The sequence below is a fragment of the Peromyscus leucopus genome, chromosome X (assembly GCF_004664715.2).
Source record: "Peromyscus leucopus breed LL Stock chromosome X, UCI_PerLeu_2.1, whole genome shotgun sequence".
NCBI lineage: Eukaryota > Metazoa > Chordata > Mammalia > Rodentia > Cricetidae > Peromyscus > Peromyscus leucopus.
In genome coordinates this window covers 104,199,667-104,222,382 of record NC_051083.1, presented here as the reverse complement: position 1 = coordinate 104,222,382, position 22,716 = coordinate 104,199,667, and the positions used below count along the sequence as shown (strand labels likewise).

The window sequence follows — 22,716 nt, the reverse complement described above, 5'->3', positions numbered from 1 at the left end:
ACATAATTCTGTTTTCCTTATCTCTAATAAACTGAAATGGGAAACTTACTAAACAGTTTAGGTGATGTGTATTTTGGGTGTGAGGGTTCTTTGTTTTTGAAAGAGTTTCATTAAATAACTCTGGCTAACATGGCTGACCTCAAACTCTCACAGATCCACCTGCCTCTGCTTCCCAAGCGGTGCAATTTAAGGCATGTGCCACCATGCCCAGCCAGTAATAGTGGTTTTTGTCTTTGTGGAGTCCATAGCAGGGCAAATGAAAGATTTATCTTAATTAATCAAGTGGTACATCAATGTTCAACTTTACTGATACAAAGAAGAGAATCAAGTCTAAATCTGTAACTGAAGAGGAAATCTGTGGATAGTTTAATTTCCTTGGAACCCAGAAGTGTCACAAAGAAAAGGGGGATTCAGTCTAAAAGTTAGATGAGTAATATATAGAGATAGAGGAAAACTATGATGTTGGATTCAAAAGGTCTGTTATTCAGAGAGAAAAATGAATGACCTCTTTTGTGCATATGTACCCAACCCTACATAATTAGTTAAAGAGACTTATCTCTAGAAAAACCAGGAAAGACTGGGTAAGAAGAGGAGAGAATCATTTCAGGTTAGTGTGACGGTATCTAGGGATAAGATGGGAGAGTCGAGGAAATGGCAATATATTTAGGTCACTTAGAGTATAGTGAGTGCCCTGTGCAGATACATGGAGCAGAAAGCAATACAGAATGATGCTATAATGAATGCCCACATGCCTGTCTCTAGTCTGCGGGAAAGATTTTCTCTTGGGTACCCACCCCAGTGTAGTCCAACTTTGCACGCTGTCACACTGTTAATGGATATACTACCAGCATTGTTTAGGAGTTCCTATGGCACCATACCCTTTCAATAGCTGGCACTGTCAGAACTTGGAACCTTTTCCTATTAAATGGATACAAAACAGTATTTCACTGAGGTCTTGATTTCCATTTCCAATAAAAATGAACATCATTTAGTTTATGTATAGGACATATGTATTCTTTTGATAAATGGTCCTTTCTGTCATTTCTTTTATAGTTGTTCACTTCAATATTCTCATTACCAATACTTTATCGATTGTGTGTATCCCAAGAAACTTATCTGAGCCTAGAATTTTCACATTTTAATGGACACAAGTTCATAGTTTCAGCCTAGGCAAACTTCTGGGTAGCACATTCTGTTTTGTTTAGAAAATACAGTTTTATCTAAAAGGCACCCTCTCTGAAAGTATGTAATCTAGTGGCACTGCTTTTTATATCTGGCGATTCACTGTTCTGCATTCTTCTTTTAATGTACGGATGACATTTTTCCTATCCCATTTCCTGAATACTTCTTTCTACACAGATCTGACATGCTATCTCTTTCATACATAAAATTCCACACATGTATAACTGTCCTTGGACTCTGCATTTTATCCACTGAATAATTAGGTTATTCCCTATACTTCCTAAACCCTACGTGCCTTAACTCTCATCTCTCGTAGGTCACATCTTATTTGCCTACTCTTCTTCAGAACTAACACAGCTACTCTTAGCCTTTCAGTCTAACAAACACACTTTAAGACAGCTTTACTAAATTGAAATTTTATTGAATCTATAGATAAATTTGAGACAACTGACTTTACAATATTGCTAGCCTATCTTTGAACATGGTCTGTCTCCTTTGATATGTCTTCTTTAATGTTTCATTGATTGATTGATTGATTGATTTTTTTCAAGACAGGGTTTCTCTGTGTAGCTCTGGCTGTCCTAGAACTCTCTGTAGACTAGACTGGCCTCAAACTCAGAGATCTGCCTGCCTTTGCTTCCGAGGTGCTAGGATTAAAGATGTGTACCACCACGACCAGCTAAATTTTTTAAATTTTTATTTTATGTGTATGAGTGTTTTGCCTGAATGTATATCTGTGCATCACATATGTGTAGTGCCTGCAGAGGCCAGAAGAGAACTTCAGATCCCTGGGACTGGAGTTACAGCTGGTTGAGAGCTGCCACGTGAGTGCTGGGAATTGAACCTGGGTCCTCTGAAAGAGCAGCCAGTGCTATTAACACTGAGCAATGTGTACATACCCCTAATGGTTCTTAACATTCTATAGTTTTTCCCTGTCTGGGAATTCTTTTGTTAAGATTTATTTCTAAATCATTCATATTCTGAGACTTTATAATATATTAAACTATAACTGTTTAGTTGTAATTCTTTATATATTATACATTGTTAATTATATTAATATATATTAATGATATGTTAAATTATATTTTCTAGTTGTCTGTAGAACAATTGGTTCTGTAATAACTTTATATACAACCATTTGTTAACCCTCTGAAGAGTCTTTGGGACCTTTTATGTAAACAATCATCTCAATCACAAAAATGGTTATGTTGAACCCTCCTTACTGATCACTACATCTCTAATGATTCGTCCTTATACTGTCATCCTCCAAAGTAATGCTGCTTTTCAGAAATCTAAGATTCTCAGGGATGCTTCAGAGGTTCAGCAAATATTTGTCTCTGGTATCAATTCAAAATAGTTAACTATTTTAATAAGTAGTTTGTAATCTTAAAGAATCCACAGTTCAGTGTGAGTTCAGTACTCCTGGCCGCCTTCTCCCTGATTAGTCAAGTATTTTCTGATTCTTCCAGAGTCCTATTTCCTCATGCTGAATCTGACATCTTTCATGACCCGTAACTGATATTCTTTTCCACAAATTCTGGTCCTCTGAGAACTGGAGGAAGATTACCTTGTGACAATGCTTTCCTCACTTCTAGAATCCTATATTCCTTTATGATAGATGGCTGAATTTAACTCATTTTTTATTTTACAGGAAGAAAATTAAACTAAAATATGAATAAGAAATAAAACTGGAAACTATTGCTTCTTTAAACTTGGAGATATTGTAGAGTTTGAGGCTAAGTTTTATACATAGTTAAACCTTTTTTAAGTATGTTTCTTCTAATGAAACCAGTACTGCGTGTGCCCACTTGTGTGTATATGTACACTCTCTTTCCACTAGGAGATAGTCACTTAATGAAAACAAATCACCAAATGCAATCCTAGTAGAAATAAAGAAGGAAGAGAGCTAATCATGGAAATTGACTCAATGTCAAGGAAGTACCTGCTACCACTCATTACGTAACCCGAACATTCAAATGATGCGATCTCTTCACTTGTCAAGCCAATTTCACCTCTTCGTGGGATTCGCTTTCCAGCTTTTACATATTCAGCCATAGCCGCACCTTCACCAGGTAACAGAGCATGGCCATAGCTACAAAGTAATTCAGAATTCACAATAGTTATCGCCACAGAAAAGGAGAGCACAAATCATTTTCCCTCAGATAGCAGTAAGAACAACAGTGCTGAGCAGTATTGTGCCTGATGTGAATTACTTATGTTTTATTAGAGAACACTGTACTATGAGGTGTATTACTAACCTAGAAATGTATAAATAATTTGGAAGAACAAAAGAACTAACGATCACAAGTATAGACTCACACTTTATAATTGTGGGTTAATTCATCAGGTATTACTATTACTGCTTCTGTCCTCAGCTCATTCTCTATAAAAAAAAAAACCAATATATAATAGATCTCAAAATAACTTGTAACAAACAATAATAATATCGCCAGGCGGTGGTGGCACATGCCTTTAATCCCAGCACACTGTGAGTTCGAGGCCAGCCTGGTCTCCAAAGCAAGTTCCAGGAAAGGCGCAAAGCTACACAGAGAAACCCTGTCTCGAAAAACCAAAAATAAAATAAAATAAAATAAAAAATTTAAAAAAACCCCAATATATAATAGATCTCAAAATAACTTGTAACAAACAATAATAATACCATACAGTAAAAATTACCTTTTGTCTTTTATTATAAGTTTTTAAAAGCAGTTCAGTGATGGTTTCTTGCATTCCTATTAAACTTGAAGCTTACAAAATTTATACAATTATAAAGATGACTACACCACACTATTAAGGTAAACATAAATAATAGATTGCATGGGCTGCCAAGAAGGCTCAGAGGGTAAAGACATTCACTGTCAAGTCTGTTGACCTGAGTTTAATCCCTGGTACCCATATGGTAGAAGGAGAGAATCAAGTTCTAAAAGTTGTCCTCTAATGCTTTCCCTCCTTTTTCCCTCCCCGATACAAAATTGATAAACCAATACAAACTTTAAAAATTACACTGCATAAAAGAAACAGAAAGTGCTATGAGGATTCAAGAGGGCTAGAAATCGCAGAGAAGCATTGGGACTCACCATATGCTCCTTCTTTGGGAAAGGGGCTTTGAAGGATAGTTGAAGATCTTGTTTTTATTTTGTAGAAACTGGGCTACAGTTTATCATGTAGCCCAGACTGGCCTTGAGATCACAATGTAGCCTATAATGTCCTTGAATTCCCAATCTCCCTGCCTCGTCCTCCCAAATGCTGGGATTACAGGCATAAGCACCATACCAAGCTAAGAAAGTACTTTAAATACTGCAAACACACTACTACTTGCTGAAGGCACAGCAGTGGCAGCCTGCTAACCTAGCATGAGCATACTCAGCACTGCAGAAAACAAAGCAAATAACCTAAAACAAAGAAAACCCCAAACCCCACAACTGTACGCTGCTACTTACTTCAAAGGCTTATCATCTTGGGAGGCAAGTGTTTTGGGAGCCTCTGGGCCAATGAGATCTGATGGTTCTTCTGCCTCTGCATGAAAGATATTAAGAAACACATTCACATCTTGACTAATCAGTTAATGTTTCATGTTCTGAGTTAGTCAGCTGCAAGAACATACTTGATCGATCCTTCCAAGGATTCTCTAGAAATTCTTCTTGGGACTCTTTAGAGCTCGAATCACTAGACTCCTTTCTGTTCTTCTTGGACTTCTTTTTCTTATATTTCTTCCTACAGGGATTATAATTTAATACAAATTAAGTATTCTCGTGTTAAAAGGCATTCTCAGTTTTCTTTTCTTTTTAAAGAAAATTTTGTAAAGATGTATTTATCATGTATACAGTGTTCTGCCTGCATGTATCCCTGCAGGCCATAAGAGGGCGCCAGATCTGATTACGGATGGTTGTGAGCCACCATGTGGGTGCTGGGAATTGAACTCAGGACCTCTGGAAGAGCAGTCAATGCTCTTAACCTCTGAGCCGTCTCTCTAGCCCCTTAAAGAATTTTTTTAAAGATTTATTTTATATGCATTGGCATTTTGCCTACATGTATGTCTGTGTAAGGGTGTCAGATCTCCTGGAACTGGAGTCACAGATAGTCATGAGCTGCCATATGGGTGCTGGGAATTGAACCCAGGTCATCTGTAAGAACAGCCAGTGCTCTAAACCACTGAAAGATCTCTCCAGCCCCAGGCATCCTCAGTTTTCAAGGGAATGAAAAGGTTAATGATAATTATCTGAATTCCCAGCTTATTCAAACTTTTCAATTCAATCTTCTCAGTTAACCAAGTAGTATTTTACTATTAACAAGAAATGACTAAAAGATCAATGAAATACAGTTATCGTGTAGAAACATAATAGAAATGAAATAGGTTAAAACCTAACTCTCGCCGGGTGGTGGTGGTGCACGCCTTTAATCCCAGCACTTGGGAGACAGAGGCAGGCGGATCTTTGTGAGTTCAAGGCCAGCCTGGTCTCCAAAGCGAGTTCCAGGAAAGGCGCAAAGCTACACAGAGAAACCCTGTCTCGAAAAAAAAAAAAAAAAAAAAAACTAACTGTCAGGCAGGAGGTAATAGCTTATGTTTGTAATTGTTATGGAACAATCTTTTAGTATACTGTAAAGAAGTGTCACTCCGGCTGGAGAGATGACTCAGAGGTTAAGAGCACTGACTGCTCTTCCAGAGGTCCCGAGTTCAATTCCCAACACCACATGGTGGCTGACAACCATCTGCAATGAGATCTAGTGCCCTCTTCTGTATACATAATAAATAAGTAAATGTTTAAAAAAAAAAAAAAGAAGTGTCACTCAGACTGGTTCAATAAAAAGCTAAATGGCCAAGAGCAAGGTGGGATTTGGGGGGCAGAGAGAATGCGATGAAGAAAGCAGAGTCATCAGCCAGATACAGAGGAAGCAAAGCATGCAGGATGCGAGGTAGAAGCCATGAGCCACGTGGCACCACATAGATGAATAGAAATGGGTTAATTTAAGTTATAAGAGCTAGTCAGAAACAAGCCTAAACTCCGTGTTGTGATTTGGTAGCTGGCTGGTGGGACAGAGCAAGACTAGCTACAAATGGCATCCAACATCCAGGCACATATTTCCACATAAGACCTGAGAAAGCTTAAAAAATAAAAAGGTTCCAAACACACAAAAAACATGGCTTCCTAGTCCTGCAGACTCTCATCATCCAGGCTGCAGTACAGGGACACATCTTCTGGCTGCAGTCTACAGGCTTGAGCTGCCAGCTCGCCATGAGCTAAGCTGTGCAGCAGTTTAAGATTTTACTGATGCAGACACAAAAAGTTACAGATATGCAGTAAAACAGGTTCAGATGGAAAAATAAACCTCTAAACAGGTTACACTGTGTTTAACAATGTGTAGGCTTAATAAAAAGGGTATAGACAGTCATAAAAATAGTTTAAGAATAATAAAGTCTTTAAAGAAAAAGTAATAAAAAAAGAAGCCATGTAGAGATGGGAAGTATACAGGCAGTCTGGATCCTGTATGTTATTGTGCTGTTTTAATCTTCTGATTGCTGATGAACAAATGATAGCTGCTGAGAAACACTGAATTATGGAAACGGTTAAACTAAACCATCATATGTATTTTTTAAATGTCTTAACTTCAAAATGGAAGCCAAAAAATGTTGTGTTGGAGAAGAGGTTATGCTTATATTTCCACAGAAAACAAAAGGCTGTGGATTTATTCAAGGTTAAAGAGGATCAGCTTTGATCTGGAGAGACCCTCTGAAAATCCTAGCTACAGATATAAAGAAATAAACCTAGAAAAACTACAAGACAGGTAATGTATATTTTACCTATACAACACACAGTCCATACTTGTGTTAATGCAGATATGTCTGTTACCTTTGAACATTTATGTGTTTTCAGAGCAAGAACAGACACCAACAAAAATGAGTGGCCCAGGTGATCTAGCCTCTCAGAATGCCTCTGTTGTAATTTCCTAAGAGTTCTGCATCCAGAACAGCTTCAAGGCTACTGGATGAGATGGTCCAGCCTCACAGACAATTCTAGCCAGGACTTGATCATTATTCTAATTTTCTCAGGGCCCTCCAAAGATGTTAGAAGAAAGCAGTCTAGAGAACACAATGCTCACAATCCCAAGAGATGAGGGTGGGTGGTTCTGGGCCATGAGGTGGATTATGGATGTTTGTCATTGTTTAGGGGGGTTAGTTACAAGTTGTTATTGATCATGGTCAGAGAGAAAGCCAAACAAAGATTAGATTAGATTCAGAGACCTCTTTTTGAAAGGAAAAAAAAGGGGGGATATAGAAATGATATGATAAAAGGATAGATTACTATATCTAATTTCAAACTAAAAAATCAAGCACTAGTCTCAAATATTTTACATTGGTATGGATTTTTGTATATTGATACAAATTGAAGGTTATTTTTGTTAGAACATACTATACATACATTTCTACTCTTGTTTAAGGTATTGTACCTATGCAGCTCATTTAACAATGTAATGCAAATTTCTAGTCCTTGAAAGTTATTACAAAATATTTAGGATAATAAATATAGGTTAGTAGTCACCCATAGCAAGCAGTCATGTTAGGCATGTTAGGCATATTTTCAAGGTCAAACAGAGATATATTTTAGACAGACAGATGGTCTTCAAACACTTCAAAGACTAAAGAAAATGGCATTTCAGCATGGGACCAACCTAGACCCTCTGGATGTAGGTGACAGTTGTGTGGCTTGGTCTGTTTGTGGGGCTCCTGGCAGTGAGACTAGGACCTATCCCTGGCACATAAGCTAGCTTTTTGGAACCTATTTCCTATGGTGGGATACCTCACTCAGCCTACAGCCTTGATGCAGCGGGAGTTGGGGGGTGGGGGATTCGACTTGGTCCTGCCTCAACTTGATGTGCCATGCTTTGTTGATTCCCATGCTTTGTTGACTCCCATGGGAGACCTTACCCTTTTTGAATGGAGACAGAGGAAGAGTGACTGGGGAGAGAATAGAAGGGAGTTAGGGGGAGAAAATGGGAGGAGAGGAGGGAGGGGAAACTGTGGTTGGTATCTAAAATAAATTAAAAAATAAAAAATTTAATAAAAACATGGCACTTAAAATGTTTTGTTAACATAGGGCTTTTCATGACAATGAGATACATCTGTTACTGCAGTAAAATTTACTTCAGAGAAGATGGAGTTTGCTTTCAATGTGGCAAAACTAACCATTTAGATGAGAAACTGGACAAGCAGGACACAAAGGAAAAAGACTGTCAAACTTTGCCAAGATAAGACAAGACAGTCCTTTAAATTTCCTGCTTCATAGAAAAGTCTGCCAGACAAGCTACAGGAAAGTGACTGCTGAACTTTGCCAAGCCTAGATATGACAGTCCTTCAAATTTCCTGCTTCATAAAAATGTCTGTTAGATATTCTAGGCCATAGGCCAAAGATGGATGCCCCAACATTGCAGAGGAACCTTGGGTGACTGTCTAGGCAGCCAGCTGTCTCTGTCATTTCTATATGTTTGGAAGTGGCTTACACTGGGGTCTTTGATGGAGGTGGTGACTAGGTAGTTATAGTTATGATAAAAAGTAAATTAGGTACAGAGCTTTGAACTCATCAAGATAGAAAAAATAATGGAGTATTTTCCCCAAATGTCAAAATACAAATGGACTGGACTAATTCTTACCTGATAATTGTTCTTATTATGCATAGTTTTATTATGTTAGAATTAAAACCTTTCCTTTTTATTTAGACAAAAAGGGGGAAATGTGGAATAATCTTTTTGTACACTGTAAAGAAGTGTCACTTGGACTGGTTTAATAAAAAGCTAAAGGGCCAATAGCTAGGCAGGATTTTCAGGGCAGAGAGAACACTGAGAAGGTGAGTCGCCAGCTGGATGCAGAGGGAGCAAAACACGCAGGACAAGAGGTAAAAGCCACAAGTCACATGGCAACATGTAGATGAATAGAACTGGGTTAATTTAAGTTATAAGATCTAGTTAGAAATAAGCCTAAGCTATCAGCTGAGCTTTCATAATTAATAAAGTCTTCATGTTGTGATTTGGCAGCTGGCTGGCAGGACAGAAAAAGACTAGCTACATGTAATCCTAGCACTTGGGAGCTGGAGGCAGGAGAATCGGGAGTTCAAAGCCATCCTATCCTATCTAGTGAGCCTGATGCCAGCCTGGGATATATAAGACCCTGTCTCAAAAAACATACAGGGGTTAAAGAAATGGTTCAGCAGTTACAAGTGCTTGCTGCTCCAGAGAACTATAGTTCATATCCCAGCACCCATATCAGGTAGCTCACAACCACCTGTAAGTCCAGCTCCAGAGGATCTGATGCCCTTTTCTGGCCTCTCCAGGTACCTGTAGATGTACATGGCACAGACACGGATGCATCTTTTAAAAATACATAGAACAAGCCCAAATACAAAAAAAAAATCCCACAAAACAAGTTCTCACCAGTGTAAGCATTAATAAAAATTTTCAGTATAATGGGTTAAAATATAGCAAAAATGTTTAAATAGCAGCATTCAAAGTAAACTACCACTGTTCAATCTCAATGACATACTGAATCTTGACAAAGACCAGCAGTGTTTGCTAATATGACAAAAAGAGACAAGACATTAGTTGTCTACTGATAGTGTACACAGCACCACCTAGAAAGTATTCCTGGCCAAAGTTCCAATTTGAACCTTGCCAAACTCAAGAGACACCCCCAACTCTCCAGGAAATAGAGAAGACAGAAAAACATGCTAAATCACTCCAAATAACCAATATAATTTAGGGACAGTATTAGCATTCTGATATGAATAAACTGTAGGAAAAAAAAAACTACAGAGAATTGATAGTTAACTTCTTTTTTGGTTTCTCAAGACAGGGTTTTTCTGTGTAGCCCTGGCTGTCCTGGAACTCGCTCTGTAGACCAGGCTGGCCTTGAACTCACAGATATCAGCCTACCTCTGCCTCCTGAGTGCTGGGATTAAAGGCATGCACCGCCACTGCCCAGCAACTGTTAAATTTGTAAGCACAATAAAAGTTACTATATTTTTTTTAAGGAATACCTTTAGAGAAAGGTACTAAATTATTGAATTATTTATGGAGGGAATGATAACTTTCATTAGTACCAAAATAATTGGAGGGTGATAGAGACTACCCATAATTGGTATATGTATAGACCATTATACATTTTAAGCTTTTTCATTTAAAAAAAAGTAAAGAAAAACTGACGTTCTCCGTTTCCTCTTCTTTTCCTTTTTCTTAGCTTTCTTTGCTCTTCGTTTTGAATCTTCATCTGAAAATTAAAGCACATTATTATTGAAAAAAATTTGAAGTTCAAAATCCCAATATTTTAACAGATAAATACTGTATTGTTGCAAATATTCATTTGTTGTTACAGAGAAACTTATTCATTCTAGCATTTACTGAAACTTGCCAGGAATTATACTAGGGGCAAAAATCGAAGAAATTAAAGTCATGGACAGCAAGATGGTTCAATGAGTGAAATGCTTACTGTCAAACCTGATGATGTGAACTGGAGCCCCAGAACCACATGGTAGAATGAGAGAACTAATTTCTATAAATTGTCCTCTGATCTCTACACAGTGGCTGTGGCATGTATGAGTGTACGCGCGCGCGCACACACACACAATAAACAAATGAATGTAAAAAAACTAAAGTCACACTAAGGATTAGTAATATCGGGAATTGCTATTAATTTATTCTTTGAGTTAATGGCATTGGTTAAATAGGAAAACATCCTATTTCAAAGAGTTACATATAGAAATATTTAGTCAAGGAATGATAACGTACTCTGAATAGCTCAGCAACTTCTCCCACCCCTATATTTTAAATATCAAAATACTTATAAAAGCTAATAATAATAATAATTACATTGTTCCCTTTACTTTCCTAGGAATTGTTAAAGTTTCATAGTGAGAAAAACAAAACCAAAAAGAAACAACTCTGTGTGGTGTGGCAGAGAAGAATGCTTTCCAGAATCTCAGTGGTAAGGGTGCTTATTGCTGGGCTTGAAGACCTGAGTTCAATTCCCCAGGACCCACATGGTGGAAGAAGAGAAATTTCAACTCCTCAAAGTTACTCTCTGACTTCCACACATATACTGTGGTGTGCACGTCCACATATATACACACATATGCACAAAATAAATGAATAAAAGTATAATTAAAAACATAACTGATTTGGGAAGATAATTAAGGAATGGTTGACCTGGAAGTGGTAACTAGTTGTTCTTGAAATCAGTTTATTACAAAAGTAGTGCATGTCCATTGCTGCACTGCATAAGCCAAGGTGGATGCAGGGAGGGACAGGCTCTGAAGGCAAGAGGGCCTGCTGTACCAAGTGACACATATGTAACTGCAGAAAAGAAAAGCTGAGTGGCTGGAGAGACGGCTCAGCAGTTAAGAGCACTGGCTGCTCTTTCAGAGGACTGAATTTGATTCCCAGCAACCACATGGTTGTCACCAAGGTCTGTAACTCCAGTGCCAGGGGATCTGACGCCCCCTTCTGGCCTCCACAGGCAGAGGGGATACACACGGTGCACAGACACAACACGCACACACATAACATTCTTCACAGTTAAAATGCACTCTAGGGTTTACAGAATGACACAGCTTTCTCACCACTGGAGTCTGTGTCAGACTCAGAGTCACTGTCACTATCTTCAGAATACTTCTTATGTTTTCTCTTAGATGACTTTTTCTTTCTCTTTTTCTTGGATCTTTCTTTTGAATGACTAGATTTCCTTTTCTTCTTCTTTTCATCTGTTGTTAAGTACAAATAAAAAATTAACTTCTACAGAAGTATTCCCGAATATCTCACTATACTTGAAATACTAAAAAGAACTTTGGTATCCTGAGTAAAAGCAAGGTCCAATGTTCAATTATTTATAAACATACTTTTTAAATTTATGACTTAATAAATTCTTTATTTTACAAAATTACCTTCTGAACTAGATGCTGAAGTAGTGCTTTTCTTTGGCTCTTCATCCTCTACTGGTGTATGTTCATCAGAGCTGAATTACAGAAAAGAGTTGTAAGAAATATCCACATAGAGCATTAAAATATGCACCTAAAATTTTTCAGTTAACAGCACTCATTGCCTAAGGAACCTTCAAAGACAGCATTTAAAATAATTATTAATATTGTCGTTATTATTACTATCTTAAGTATATAGGCATTCGCCTACACATATGACTGTGCCTGGTGCCCACAGAGGCCAGAGAAGGCATCGGATCCTCTGGAAGTGCTATGTGGGTGCTTTGGATCAAACTCAGGTTCCCCAGATGAATAGCCAGTGCCTTTAACCACTGAACCCTCTCTCTAGCCCCCAAAGACAAGAGTATATTCAGGAGTCTACTATCATAATAATAAAATGACTTATATTTACATAATGCTTTAGAGTTTACACAGTACTGTTAAAAAAGCAATGTGCAAGATTTATATTTTCAGAAGAAACTCACAAGACAAAAGTTGAGAAATAGAAAACATAAGGAAAGATCAAGAAAAGGCAAACATGAAGACTGATGGAAGAGTTCATGATTTTATTATTATTTTTTGGCTATGGGGAACAAACATAGGCCTCAAAAATGTTAGGCAATTTTGCTTTATCACTGAGAGATATCCTAGCGCCAGAATTTTATTCTAAGCAGGTGAAGGATACACACTAGAACAACTCCCATCTCCCAGAACCTAACAGACTACAGAATCTGCAAAATAAATTATGAAAGTAAGTTTTTGTCTGGGGGTTTAAATACATTTTTTTTACATTTAGTTTATTTAGTGCGTGCGTGCGTAAACCTTCCTCTCCCGGCAAATTCACAAGTCTGATTCTAGACTGGTGTGTAGCAGGAATCTTAAAAGTTCTTATTAATAAAATCAAACCTGAGGCCAGTTATTGGGGTGAACACTGGCAGATCAGAGACAGAACAGCCACAGCTAACTTCACCTGGCCAACTTCTCAGCTGATCTTGTTTCCTCAGACTGGAAGCCTCTGTGTCCTTGTATCCGAATGGCTCTCAGCTGAACTGTGCTGTTAGAAGCCTGAAAGCTTAACCAGCCAAATGCTTAACCAGCCAAATGCTTCTAGTTCCTGGTCTTCGAGCCTTGTATACCTTTCTGCTTTCTACCACCACTCCCTGGGATTAAAGGCTCACTTTCTGGGATTAAAGGCGTGAGTCACCATGCTTGGCAGTTTCCTTGAACAGATGGATTTCTGCCTCTGGAATGCTAGGATTAAAGGTGTGTGCTATCACTGCCTATCCTAAGTATCTAGTGGCTTTTCTGTTCTCTGACCCCAGATAAGTTTATAAGGGTACACAATATTTTGGGGAACACACTACCACCACATTTCCTCTCTTTTTGTCTAAAATTAAAGAAAACTTATAACTAATACAAGAATACTACTGTGGAGGTCAAAGAACACTTTTCAGGATTTGGTTATCTCCTTCCACCCACTGTGGGTCCCATGGATCAGCCTGAAGTTGTCAGAGTTGGTACCAAGCACCTTTACCTGCTGAAACATCTCACTGGCCTGGATAATTTTCTTTTGAGACAGGGTCTCTAGCCCACGCTGGGGTTGAATTCTCTATGTAGCTAAGGACAGCCTTTCACTTTTGACACCCCTGCCTTTACCTCTTCAATCCTAAGATTATAAATCATGTACCACCATGCCTGGTTTATTTGGTGCTAGAGATCAAACCGAGGGTCTTACAAATTCTAGATAAGCATTCTACCAGCTGTTATCTGCTCAGCAAATAGAGTGTGCAGTGCTCTTGCATAGGACCTGAGTTTGATTCCCAGCACCCATGCTGGGTGGCTCACAATTACCTATAACTCTAGCTCCAAGGAAATCTGATATCCCTGGCCTCTGGGGACACTAACACCTAGCTGTGCATACCCATGGAAACCCACACAATATACATAATTAAAAATAATAAAAATAGACATGGTGATACACACCTTTAATCCCAAAACTTAGGAGGCAGATGCAGGTGGATTTCTGTGAGTTTAAATCCAGCCTGGTCTACACAGTGAGTAGGCCAGCCAGGGCCACATAGTGAGACCTTCTCAAAACTAGTAAATAAATCTAAAACAAAATTTTTCTTAATACTTTGGGAAAGGTTCTAAAAAATTAAAATACTTTGATGGTACCCAAGGAAAGCTCTCATAATCTATCATGCTTTCCTTTAAAGTTTTAAAGATCATATTGTGGGGGAACCCACTCCCACTTTTTCCCCAGGGTACTCTTGAGGAAAGAGGGATAAGAGATATTAGGTAGAAAGACAGAGGGGAGAGAACAGAAACACGGGATAGTCTTGGGAGGGCCTGGATCAATATCCACCAGCCCCCTTCTGTCTCTTCTAAGGGGACTTTTATAGGAATGTCAAGGGGTGGAGCAAAACAACCTCCCCCTAGCACAGCCAAGTGCAGACCCTTCCAATCACCTGGTAACTACACACATGGTCAAGCAATCTTCTAACTGCTGGGTAAAGCAAGCCCAGATCTCACTAGGGAACATTTGTGGGCCTCCACATCACACATGAAATAACTTATGTATTATTTATCAAAATATTTTTAGGGTTTCATTCAATGAGTGGTGGGGAATATTATTTTAAAGTGTGTTACTTTTGTTTATGTTGCATTTGTTTAACTCTGTGAAGCTGTGATACTGTGCCTGTCTAAAACACCTGATGGTCTAATACAGCTCTGAATGGCCAATGGCAAGGCAGGAGAAAGGATAGGCAGGGCTGGCAGGCAGAGAGAATATAGAGAAGGAGAAATCTGGTGGGGCGGTGGTGGCGCACGCCTTTAATACCAGCACTTGGGAGGCAGAGGCAGGCAGATCTCTGTGAGTTCGAGGCCAGCCTGGGCTACCAAGTGAGTTCTAGGAAACCAAAAAAAAAAAGGAGAAATCTGGAAAGAGGGATTGAAAAAGAAGCAGCCAGAGAAGGAGGAGGACTCCAGGGACCAGCCACCCAGCTACACTCACAAGCCACAGTAAGAGTAAGATATAGAAGTAAGAGAATGGGAAAAGCCCAGAGGCAAAAGGTAGATGGGATAAGTTAAGGAAAGCTGGCTAGAAACTAAGCCAAGCTAATGCTGAGCATTCATAATTAAGAATAAGCCTCCATGTGTGATTTATTTTATTTGGGAGCTGAATGGTGGGCCCCCCAAAAGAGCAAAAACAAATGAGTTCAAGTATCTAGAGGAACAAGTTTCAGATAATACTGCTTTATCACCCAGACACAAATTCTAAGTTTCTTGTTAAGCACACTGTCTCAAAAAAAAAAAAATATCCAAGAGTGGAGCTGGGCAGGGTAGCTCATGCCCTTAATCCCCACAGGTGCATCTGAATTCAAGGACAGCCTGGTCTACAAAGAGAGTTCCAAGACAGCCAGGGCTACACAAAACCAAAACAAACAACAGAAAAATATGGAGCCAGCAAGTTAAAGGTGCTGTCAAGCCTGATGGCCTGAGTTTGATCCTTTGAATCCATTATGTGGAAAGAGAGAGCAACTCCACCTGTGTGCTGTGGCACACAAATGACACCCCCATAAAATATCAACATTTAAAATGAAAATATATATGGAATAAAAAAGTAGTAGACCTTCAGAGTATTAGATACAGGAAACACTTTTTAAATGGCAGTATATGAATTTAAAAAATTCTTGGTGACCTTACTGTAGACTTGAAACTCTGAAACTGTAAGAGCGAAAAGCCTTCAAGATATGGGATGAAGAGGTGGCTCAGTGGTTTAGCACATTGGCTCCTCTTCGCAGAGAACCCAGGCTCAATTTCCAGCACCTACATGGCAGTTCACAACCATCTGTAACTCCAGTTTCAGAGGATCTAATGCCCTCTTCTGACCTCTGCACTTACACACAATGTAGGCAAAACACTTAAAAAATAAAATAAATATTTTTTCAAAAAAGATAGGCATAAGCAAGAACTTTCTAATAGGATGCCAGTTGTTTACTAAATAAATCCCCAGATCAACAAATAGGACCTTGTGAGATTAAAACCCCATGTACAGCAAAGAAAAACAATTGAGTGAAGAGAGCACCTAAAAAATGGGAGAAAATCTTACATCTGGCAGATGAGGATACCAAGAATATACACGGAACCAAAAAACTAAAGAAACCACTACAATAAATGGGCTAAGCTAGGTGGCGGTGGATCCCACCACTGGAAGGCAGAGGCAGGTGGATCTTTTTGAGTTCGAGGCCAAACTAGTCTACAGAGTGAGTTCCAGGACAGCTACGGTTACCCAGAGAAACCCTGTCTCAAATAAACAAACAAACAAACACATGGGCTAATGAAATGAACAGACATTCCTTCAAAAGACAAAATAAACACACACACACACACACACACACACACACACACACACACACACACACACACGAGATGTTCAACTTCACTATCCATCAGGGAAATGCAAATGAAAAATACACTGAGAGTCCATCCTACCCCAGACAGTATGACAGCCATTAAGAAAGCAACTAAGTACAAATGCTGTTGAGGATGTAGAGACCAGGAAGCCCTTATATACAACCAGTTGGAATGTAAACTAATTCAGCTTCTGGAGAAGTCATATGGAGGTTTCTCAAAACACAAAACTAGATCCTCCACAGAATCTAGCCATACCATTCCTGAAGGATTACAAGTCATCACATCACAGAGACACTCACGCAGAAATATAAACCGCAGACTATTCACAGTAGCTCAGTTATGGGGTCAAACTAGGTATCAACAACAGAGGAATAGACTTAAAGATGTAGTGTATGTGCACAGTAGAAACATTTTCAGCCAAAAAGAAGACTGGGGTTACATCATGTATAGGAAAATGGATGCAATAGGAAATAATCCTATTGAGTAAATTAAGCCAGTCTCAGGAATACAAATTTCATGTTTTATTCAATTTGTGGTTCTCGGATTTCATATAGTCACATAAAAGCATGTGTGTATGTGTAAAATGAAAGAAGAAATGAAACTGTTTAGGGGAACAAAGGGACGCATGGGGCAGGCATTGTGGGCAATAAACAATGTTATGTCTTATGAACTTTTTTTTTTTTTTTGGTTTTTTTTTTTTTTGGTTTTTCGAGACAGGGTTTCTCTGTGTAGCTTTGCGCCTTTCCTGGAACTCGCTTGGTAGTCCAGGCTGGCCTCGAACTCACAGAGATCCGCCTGGCTCTGCCTCCCGAGTGCTGGGATTAAAGGCGTGCGCCACCACCGCCCGGCTCAGAACTTTTTTTAATTTAGGGGCCAGAGAGGTGGCTCAGTTGATCAAGCACAAGGACCTGAGTTCAGATCCCCAGCAGCCACAGAAAAATGATGGGTGGGCTGGCACTCACCTGTAATTCCAGCATTTGGAGACACAGAGACAAGAGGGTCCCTAGGGCTTACTGGTCAATCAATCAAGCTCACTGGATCAGCACCAGGTTCATTGAAAAACTCTCAAAAAATAAGGCACTGGACTAGCAAGATGCCTTAGCAGGAGGGAGCACTAAATGCCAATCCTAACAACTTGAATTATATCTCCTGGAATGCACATGATGGAAGAAGAAAACCAATCCATCCAAGTTGTTCTCTGACCTCCACATGTGATAAGTGAGGACATGTACAAAACACACACACACACACACACACACACACACACACACACAGTGAGTAAGTGAGAAAGAGAGAGAAATGTAAATTTTAAAAGTAAGGTAGACAATCACTAATATACACTAATTTTTTAGCCCATTTCCACCCTCAAAAGAGCCTTCTTTCTTAGCAAATTACCTCTATTTTATCACTTATACTAATACCTAGCAGTCTGATAGTGAGTTAGTTCAAAAAAATGAAAAAATAATACAAACATAATATAAAATATAATGAATCTTTCTGAGTAGGAAATTAGTGCTTCAAGAGTTATAATTTAAAGATAGCAATTAAGCTGGGCATGGTGATCTATGCAAGTAATTCCAGCATTCAGGGGGCTAAGGCAGGAGGATTGCTGTGAGTTGGAGTCCTGCCTTGGTTGTTACACAGTGGGTTCCAAATAGCCTGTATTACAGAATGAGACCATGTCTCAAATACAATACAAAACAAAACAAACCCCCACATACAATGAATGTGCTAAAATCTACTAGCAGTATCTGTAATCATTACCCATGTTTCATGTTTTTTTAATATAAAGGGTAAAATAGCACAAATCATAAGAAATCAAAAAATCTGGTAAGTACTTGAAGCTCTTCACTTAAAAATTTTGACAGTAGGGCTGGCGAGATGGATCAGTAGGTAAAGGTGCTTGCTGCTAAGCCTGATGACCTGAGTTCAATCCCTGGGACCTACATGGTGGAAGGAGAGAACCGACTCCTGAAAGTTGTCCTCTGACCTCCACCTGTGCACATACATACATGTACAAATAAATAAAATGTGAGAAAATATAATTAAAAAATTTTTGACTGCAGACCAGGATTTAAACAAATGCTATTAACATTGTAAAATGATATGTTTAAATCACTTACTCTGGTTCAGGATTCTTTGGAGAAAGTCCCCAAACTTCAGGAGCTCCCAATTCTCCAATTCTCTCTCTTTCACTTAATCTCCTGAAAGAGATAAATATTTAAATTATAACTCAATGGGTGAACTGTTTCTTAAACATATAATAAAACTCAACAGGAATCAAGTCTTCTAGTATTATTTTCCCCATATATCTTTGAGACAGGCTCTTACCATGTTGCCTAGGCTGGCCTTGAACTCCTGGGCTCAAGAGATCCAGCCTTCCAAGAAGCTGGGGCTACAGGAACACCTGGATTTATCTATATATTTGAAAAATTAATAAAAACTTGGTTTAAATATAAACTCATTAGGTAGGATTTGATGTTCTGATAGTATCATAAACTTGCATAAACTACAGAGTGCCTCAGTAGCAGTGGAAGAAATGGCAATCAGACAGACTGTCAAGGGTATCCCTTTTGCTGAATGTGTGGCATGCTTCTAACTACCCATTTAACTGTCAAGTGTAACAGAAAGGTTTTGGGGAGGAGTGGTTTGGGTTTTGGTTTTTGGTTTTTCGAGACAGGGTTTCTCTGTGTAGCTTTGGAGCCTGTCCTGGATCTCACTCTGTAGACCAGGCTGGCCTTGAACGCCAGCCTCTGCCTCCTGAGTACTGGGACTAAAGGTGTGTGTGCCACCACTGCCGGGCTAAGGAAGTATTATATTTAAAAATAAATTCATTTGTTTATGTATATTTATAAAGGTAGGGAAATCTTTTGATTTGGTCAAACTTTCAGTTTTCAGGAACCTAGGAATTAGTGAAGAAGATAAACATGAAATGAAAATAAAGGGGATTCTGAAAAGGAAGAAAATATTTCTTTGACAAAAACTGTCCTTATTAAGGTTTATTACCAGTTTTTCTTTTAGATCCTTTTTGGAGAAGGAGTACATTCTCTACTTTGGGGAGGACACTTTTTTTTCATTTTACATATGTCACTAATTCTGCTTTAATACTTACTACTACTCATAAACTTATAATACAAACTCCGGGCTGGAGACATGGCCCAGTGGTTAAGAGCACATACTGTTCCTGCAGAGGTCTGGAGTTTGATTCCCAGCGTCCAAGACGGTTGGCTCTCAGCTGCCTTAATTCCAGCTCCAGGAGATCTGATGCTTCTGGTCTCCCAAGGCATCTATGCTCACATGTACATATCCATACACAGACATACATGCATACACATAATTAAAAATATAATAAAAATAACACCAGGTATGGTGGTTTATCCCTTCAGTCCCAGCACTTGGGAGGCAAAGACAGGCAGATCTCTCTCTCTGTTTGAGGCCAGCTTGGTCTACATAGTAAGTTCTAGCACAGCTAGAGAGGGACCTTGTCTCAACTGCCCCCTGAAAAAAATAAATAAAATAAAAATAATTATTTGAAGGGGGGAAGCCTGAAATCCTTATTCCTTAAAGTATAGTGGCTTAAAACTCACAGTTTTTTTTAAAGCATAACAATTACAAAAGAAATATAATGGGCTTGATTTTTCTTTTAACTTCTTTAATCATGGGGAAAGGTATCTGTAACTACACAGAGCCAGACTTAGAGGGTGTTTTATTTGATTAAAAAGATAATTTAAAAAGGGATACATCTGTTTATAACTGCTGGGGGAAAATGCCTGCCCAATCACAAAGAACATAAACAGTCTCAAACCTGTTGCTCCTGTAAGGCTTTAAAATTTCTCATTTTTAAACATTCAGTACAAAGCCTAGCACTGTGCCTAAGACATAATGTTTAATAGACACAATAAACTTCATATCGTCTAAAAGTACAAGTGCAAATTTCATCATAGCAATTATAACATTCCAGTAAATCCTCTCCACCTCTTTTTGAGACTGGATCTCATGTAGCAGGGTCTAGCTAGCCTTCAACTCCTGATGGTTCTGACCCTTTCTCAGATGTTGGGATTAGAGACACGACCTCACAAAACTCATGGCTCACTATTTGCTTTTTGACTGTCATACTCTGTGGGTACTATACCACGATGAACAATTTAAATTGGATAGGTAAGTCTCTAACAATTCAGAACTGTCTTACCGTTTCTGTTCCCATGCACTTATGGAAGTTATTACAACCTTAAAAGCCTTGTTCCTAATTTCCCTCAAGCCTTTCTGGAGTACTGATCCAACCAAGGCCTCAGGTTTGCTAGGCAAGTACCCTTCCACTGAGTTACAACTCTGGCTTCTCCTTTTTTAATGGTGAAGAAGTGAAGCTCGGAGAGGTCCACTAACTTGCCCCAAACTACCCTGCTTCACGACAAAACAACGCCTTCAAACTCAGGCAGAGTAATTGTGAAGCCTGCCCTTTTTATAATTATACTTTATTTCCTCCCCTGCTGGAAGAAAAAAAAATCATGAAAACAATTCAACAGTTGGAAAGTTAACTTGCCCCTCCATGCCTGTAATGCTTCAAGTTTTATCCTTTTTAAACACATGGTACAAAGCCTAGTACAATGCCTAAGACATAACGTTTAACAAACATAATAAACTTCATAAATATTAGATGACTAATGGAGTAATATAAGCCTCTCTCTCAAAGTCTCACTTTCCCTCAGGCTGACCTTAAATTTATTCGGTAGTTCAGGCTGGCCTAATTGCGACAATTCTGCCTCGGCTTTCTGAATCTAGAATCAAAGGAGTGAACCATCATGCCCAGCTTTTTTTAATTTAACTATTTTTTGAGACATGGTCTCATGTATAGCAGGATGGCCTTAAACTTGCTATGTAAATGAAGACGACACTGATCTGACTTCCCTCCAGAGTCTCACAGCTGTTGCAACTACAGGTCTGTGCGTCTTTTAAACTAAGAACTCCATTAGAGGAGATCTGATCTCATTCCTGCGTTTGTTTTTCATGGTCAAGATGGCTGGGACCACTTTACAAAACTCTTCCTTAATGTAGCCCCACCTACAGCTTGGCAGAGCATTTTTCTTACATTCATCTAATCATCTTGCATAGAGGAAGGTTTCCTCCTATGCAATACAGATCCTAATTACAATCCTTTCCAATTCCCTGCAAAACTTTCCCACTGACATATCCTGTTATCTCCAACTTATCTGTTCCTTCATGCAACAAGCAACCGTCGCATGCTTCCCAAGAGGCAGGCACTACTAATTCTGTGATCGATGAAATAGGACCTCCACCTCCACAAGTTCGGTTTAGTGTAGAATAAAACAAGCTCACGGATAATGACGCAACCAAGGAAATACAATAGAGCTGAGGCTCTTAGCGATATCTGCCTGCAAAGACAGGAGGGGGGGAGTGGGTGGTGGGAAAACAGGGTACTTTATGAAGGAGTCTGGGGATGAATGAAAATATAAGTTAGAAAAGGATAAATAAAAAGGTCGTGGGGTGGATTGAAGAAAAGGATGAAAAAGGTGCGAGGCGGGTGGGAAGCGAAATACAAACAGAAACAATGAACGACAAGCCGGACTCAAAGGCAGGCGGACTCGTCCAAGAGGGTGCGGCGATCTCACTCACTTCTGCCGCAGACTCTCCTCTCTCTCCTTGTCCAGCAGGCTTGGCCATGGCTTGTCGCCCCCGTAGGGGCGCGAGTAGCCGCCATAATAGGCAGACGAGGATGCAGAAGCAAAAGGGGCACTCCGCTGCGCAGAGGGCCGCTCTCGAGAACGCGATCGAGAGCGGGAGCGATAAGATTGATTTCGAGAGCTTTGGCTGAAGCCACTGAGCGAATGGCTGAGCCCATTCCGGTCACCGAAACGAGAACAAGAGCGCGAGCGAGAGCGGCGACCCCGCGGGGAGCGGGAAGATTTGCTGGGTTTAGGGCTCCTCGACGAACTGCGACGTTTTCCCCCGGAGGCCTCCCGTTCAGGGCTACGCGAGCCTGACACAGGAGCCATGGTGGTGGAAGCTGAATCCGCCAAGGGGCGGAACAAGGGGGCGCTCTCGCGGCCCCCAAGGGTCTAGGATGCCTAGGGTCCGGGAGCCTGCAGCGTTTATCAAACCAGAAAAAAAAAAATCTTGGAAGCAGTTCCGGGTACGACGGTAA

At 39.5% G+C, this 22,716-nt stretch overlaps 1 protein-coding gene across 1 annotated transcript in view; it reads right to left on the bottom strand.

Moving 5' to 3' along the window:
- The window catches only part of LOC114705422 (NFKB activating protein), a 26,037-nt gene extending 3,321 nt beyond the window's left edge, over positions 1-22,716 (bottom strand). Inside the window, exons 1-8 of the mRNA XM_028887318.2 lie at positions 22,188-22,716; positions 18,680-18,760; positions 12,108-12,178; positions 11,787-11,927; positions 10,375-10,438; positions 4,787-4,896; positions 4,623-4,698; positions 3,125-3,274 (exon numbers count right to left, since the gene is read on the bottom strand). Coding sequence (XP_028743151.1) covers positions 3,125-3,274; positions 4,623-4,698; positions 4,787-4,896; positions 10,375-10,438; positions 11,787-11,927; positions 12,108-12,178; positions 18,680-18,760; positions 22,188-22,567 — 1,073 coding nt within the window. The 5' untranslated portion in view covers positions 22,568-22,716. The remainder of the gene's footprint in view (positions 1-3,124; positions 3,275-4,622; positions 4,699-4,786; positions 4,897-10,374; positions 10,439-11,786; positions 11,928-12,107; positions 12,179-18,679; positions 18,761-22,187) is intronic.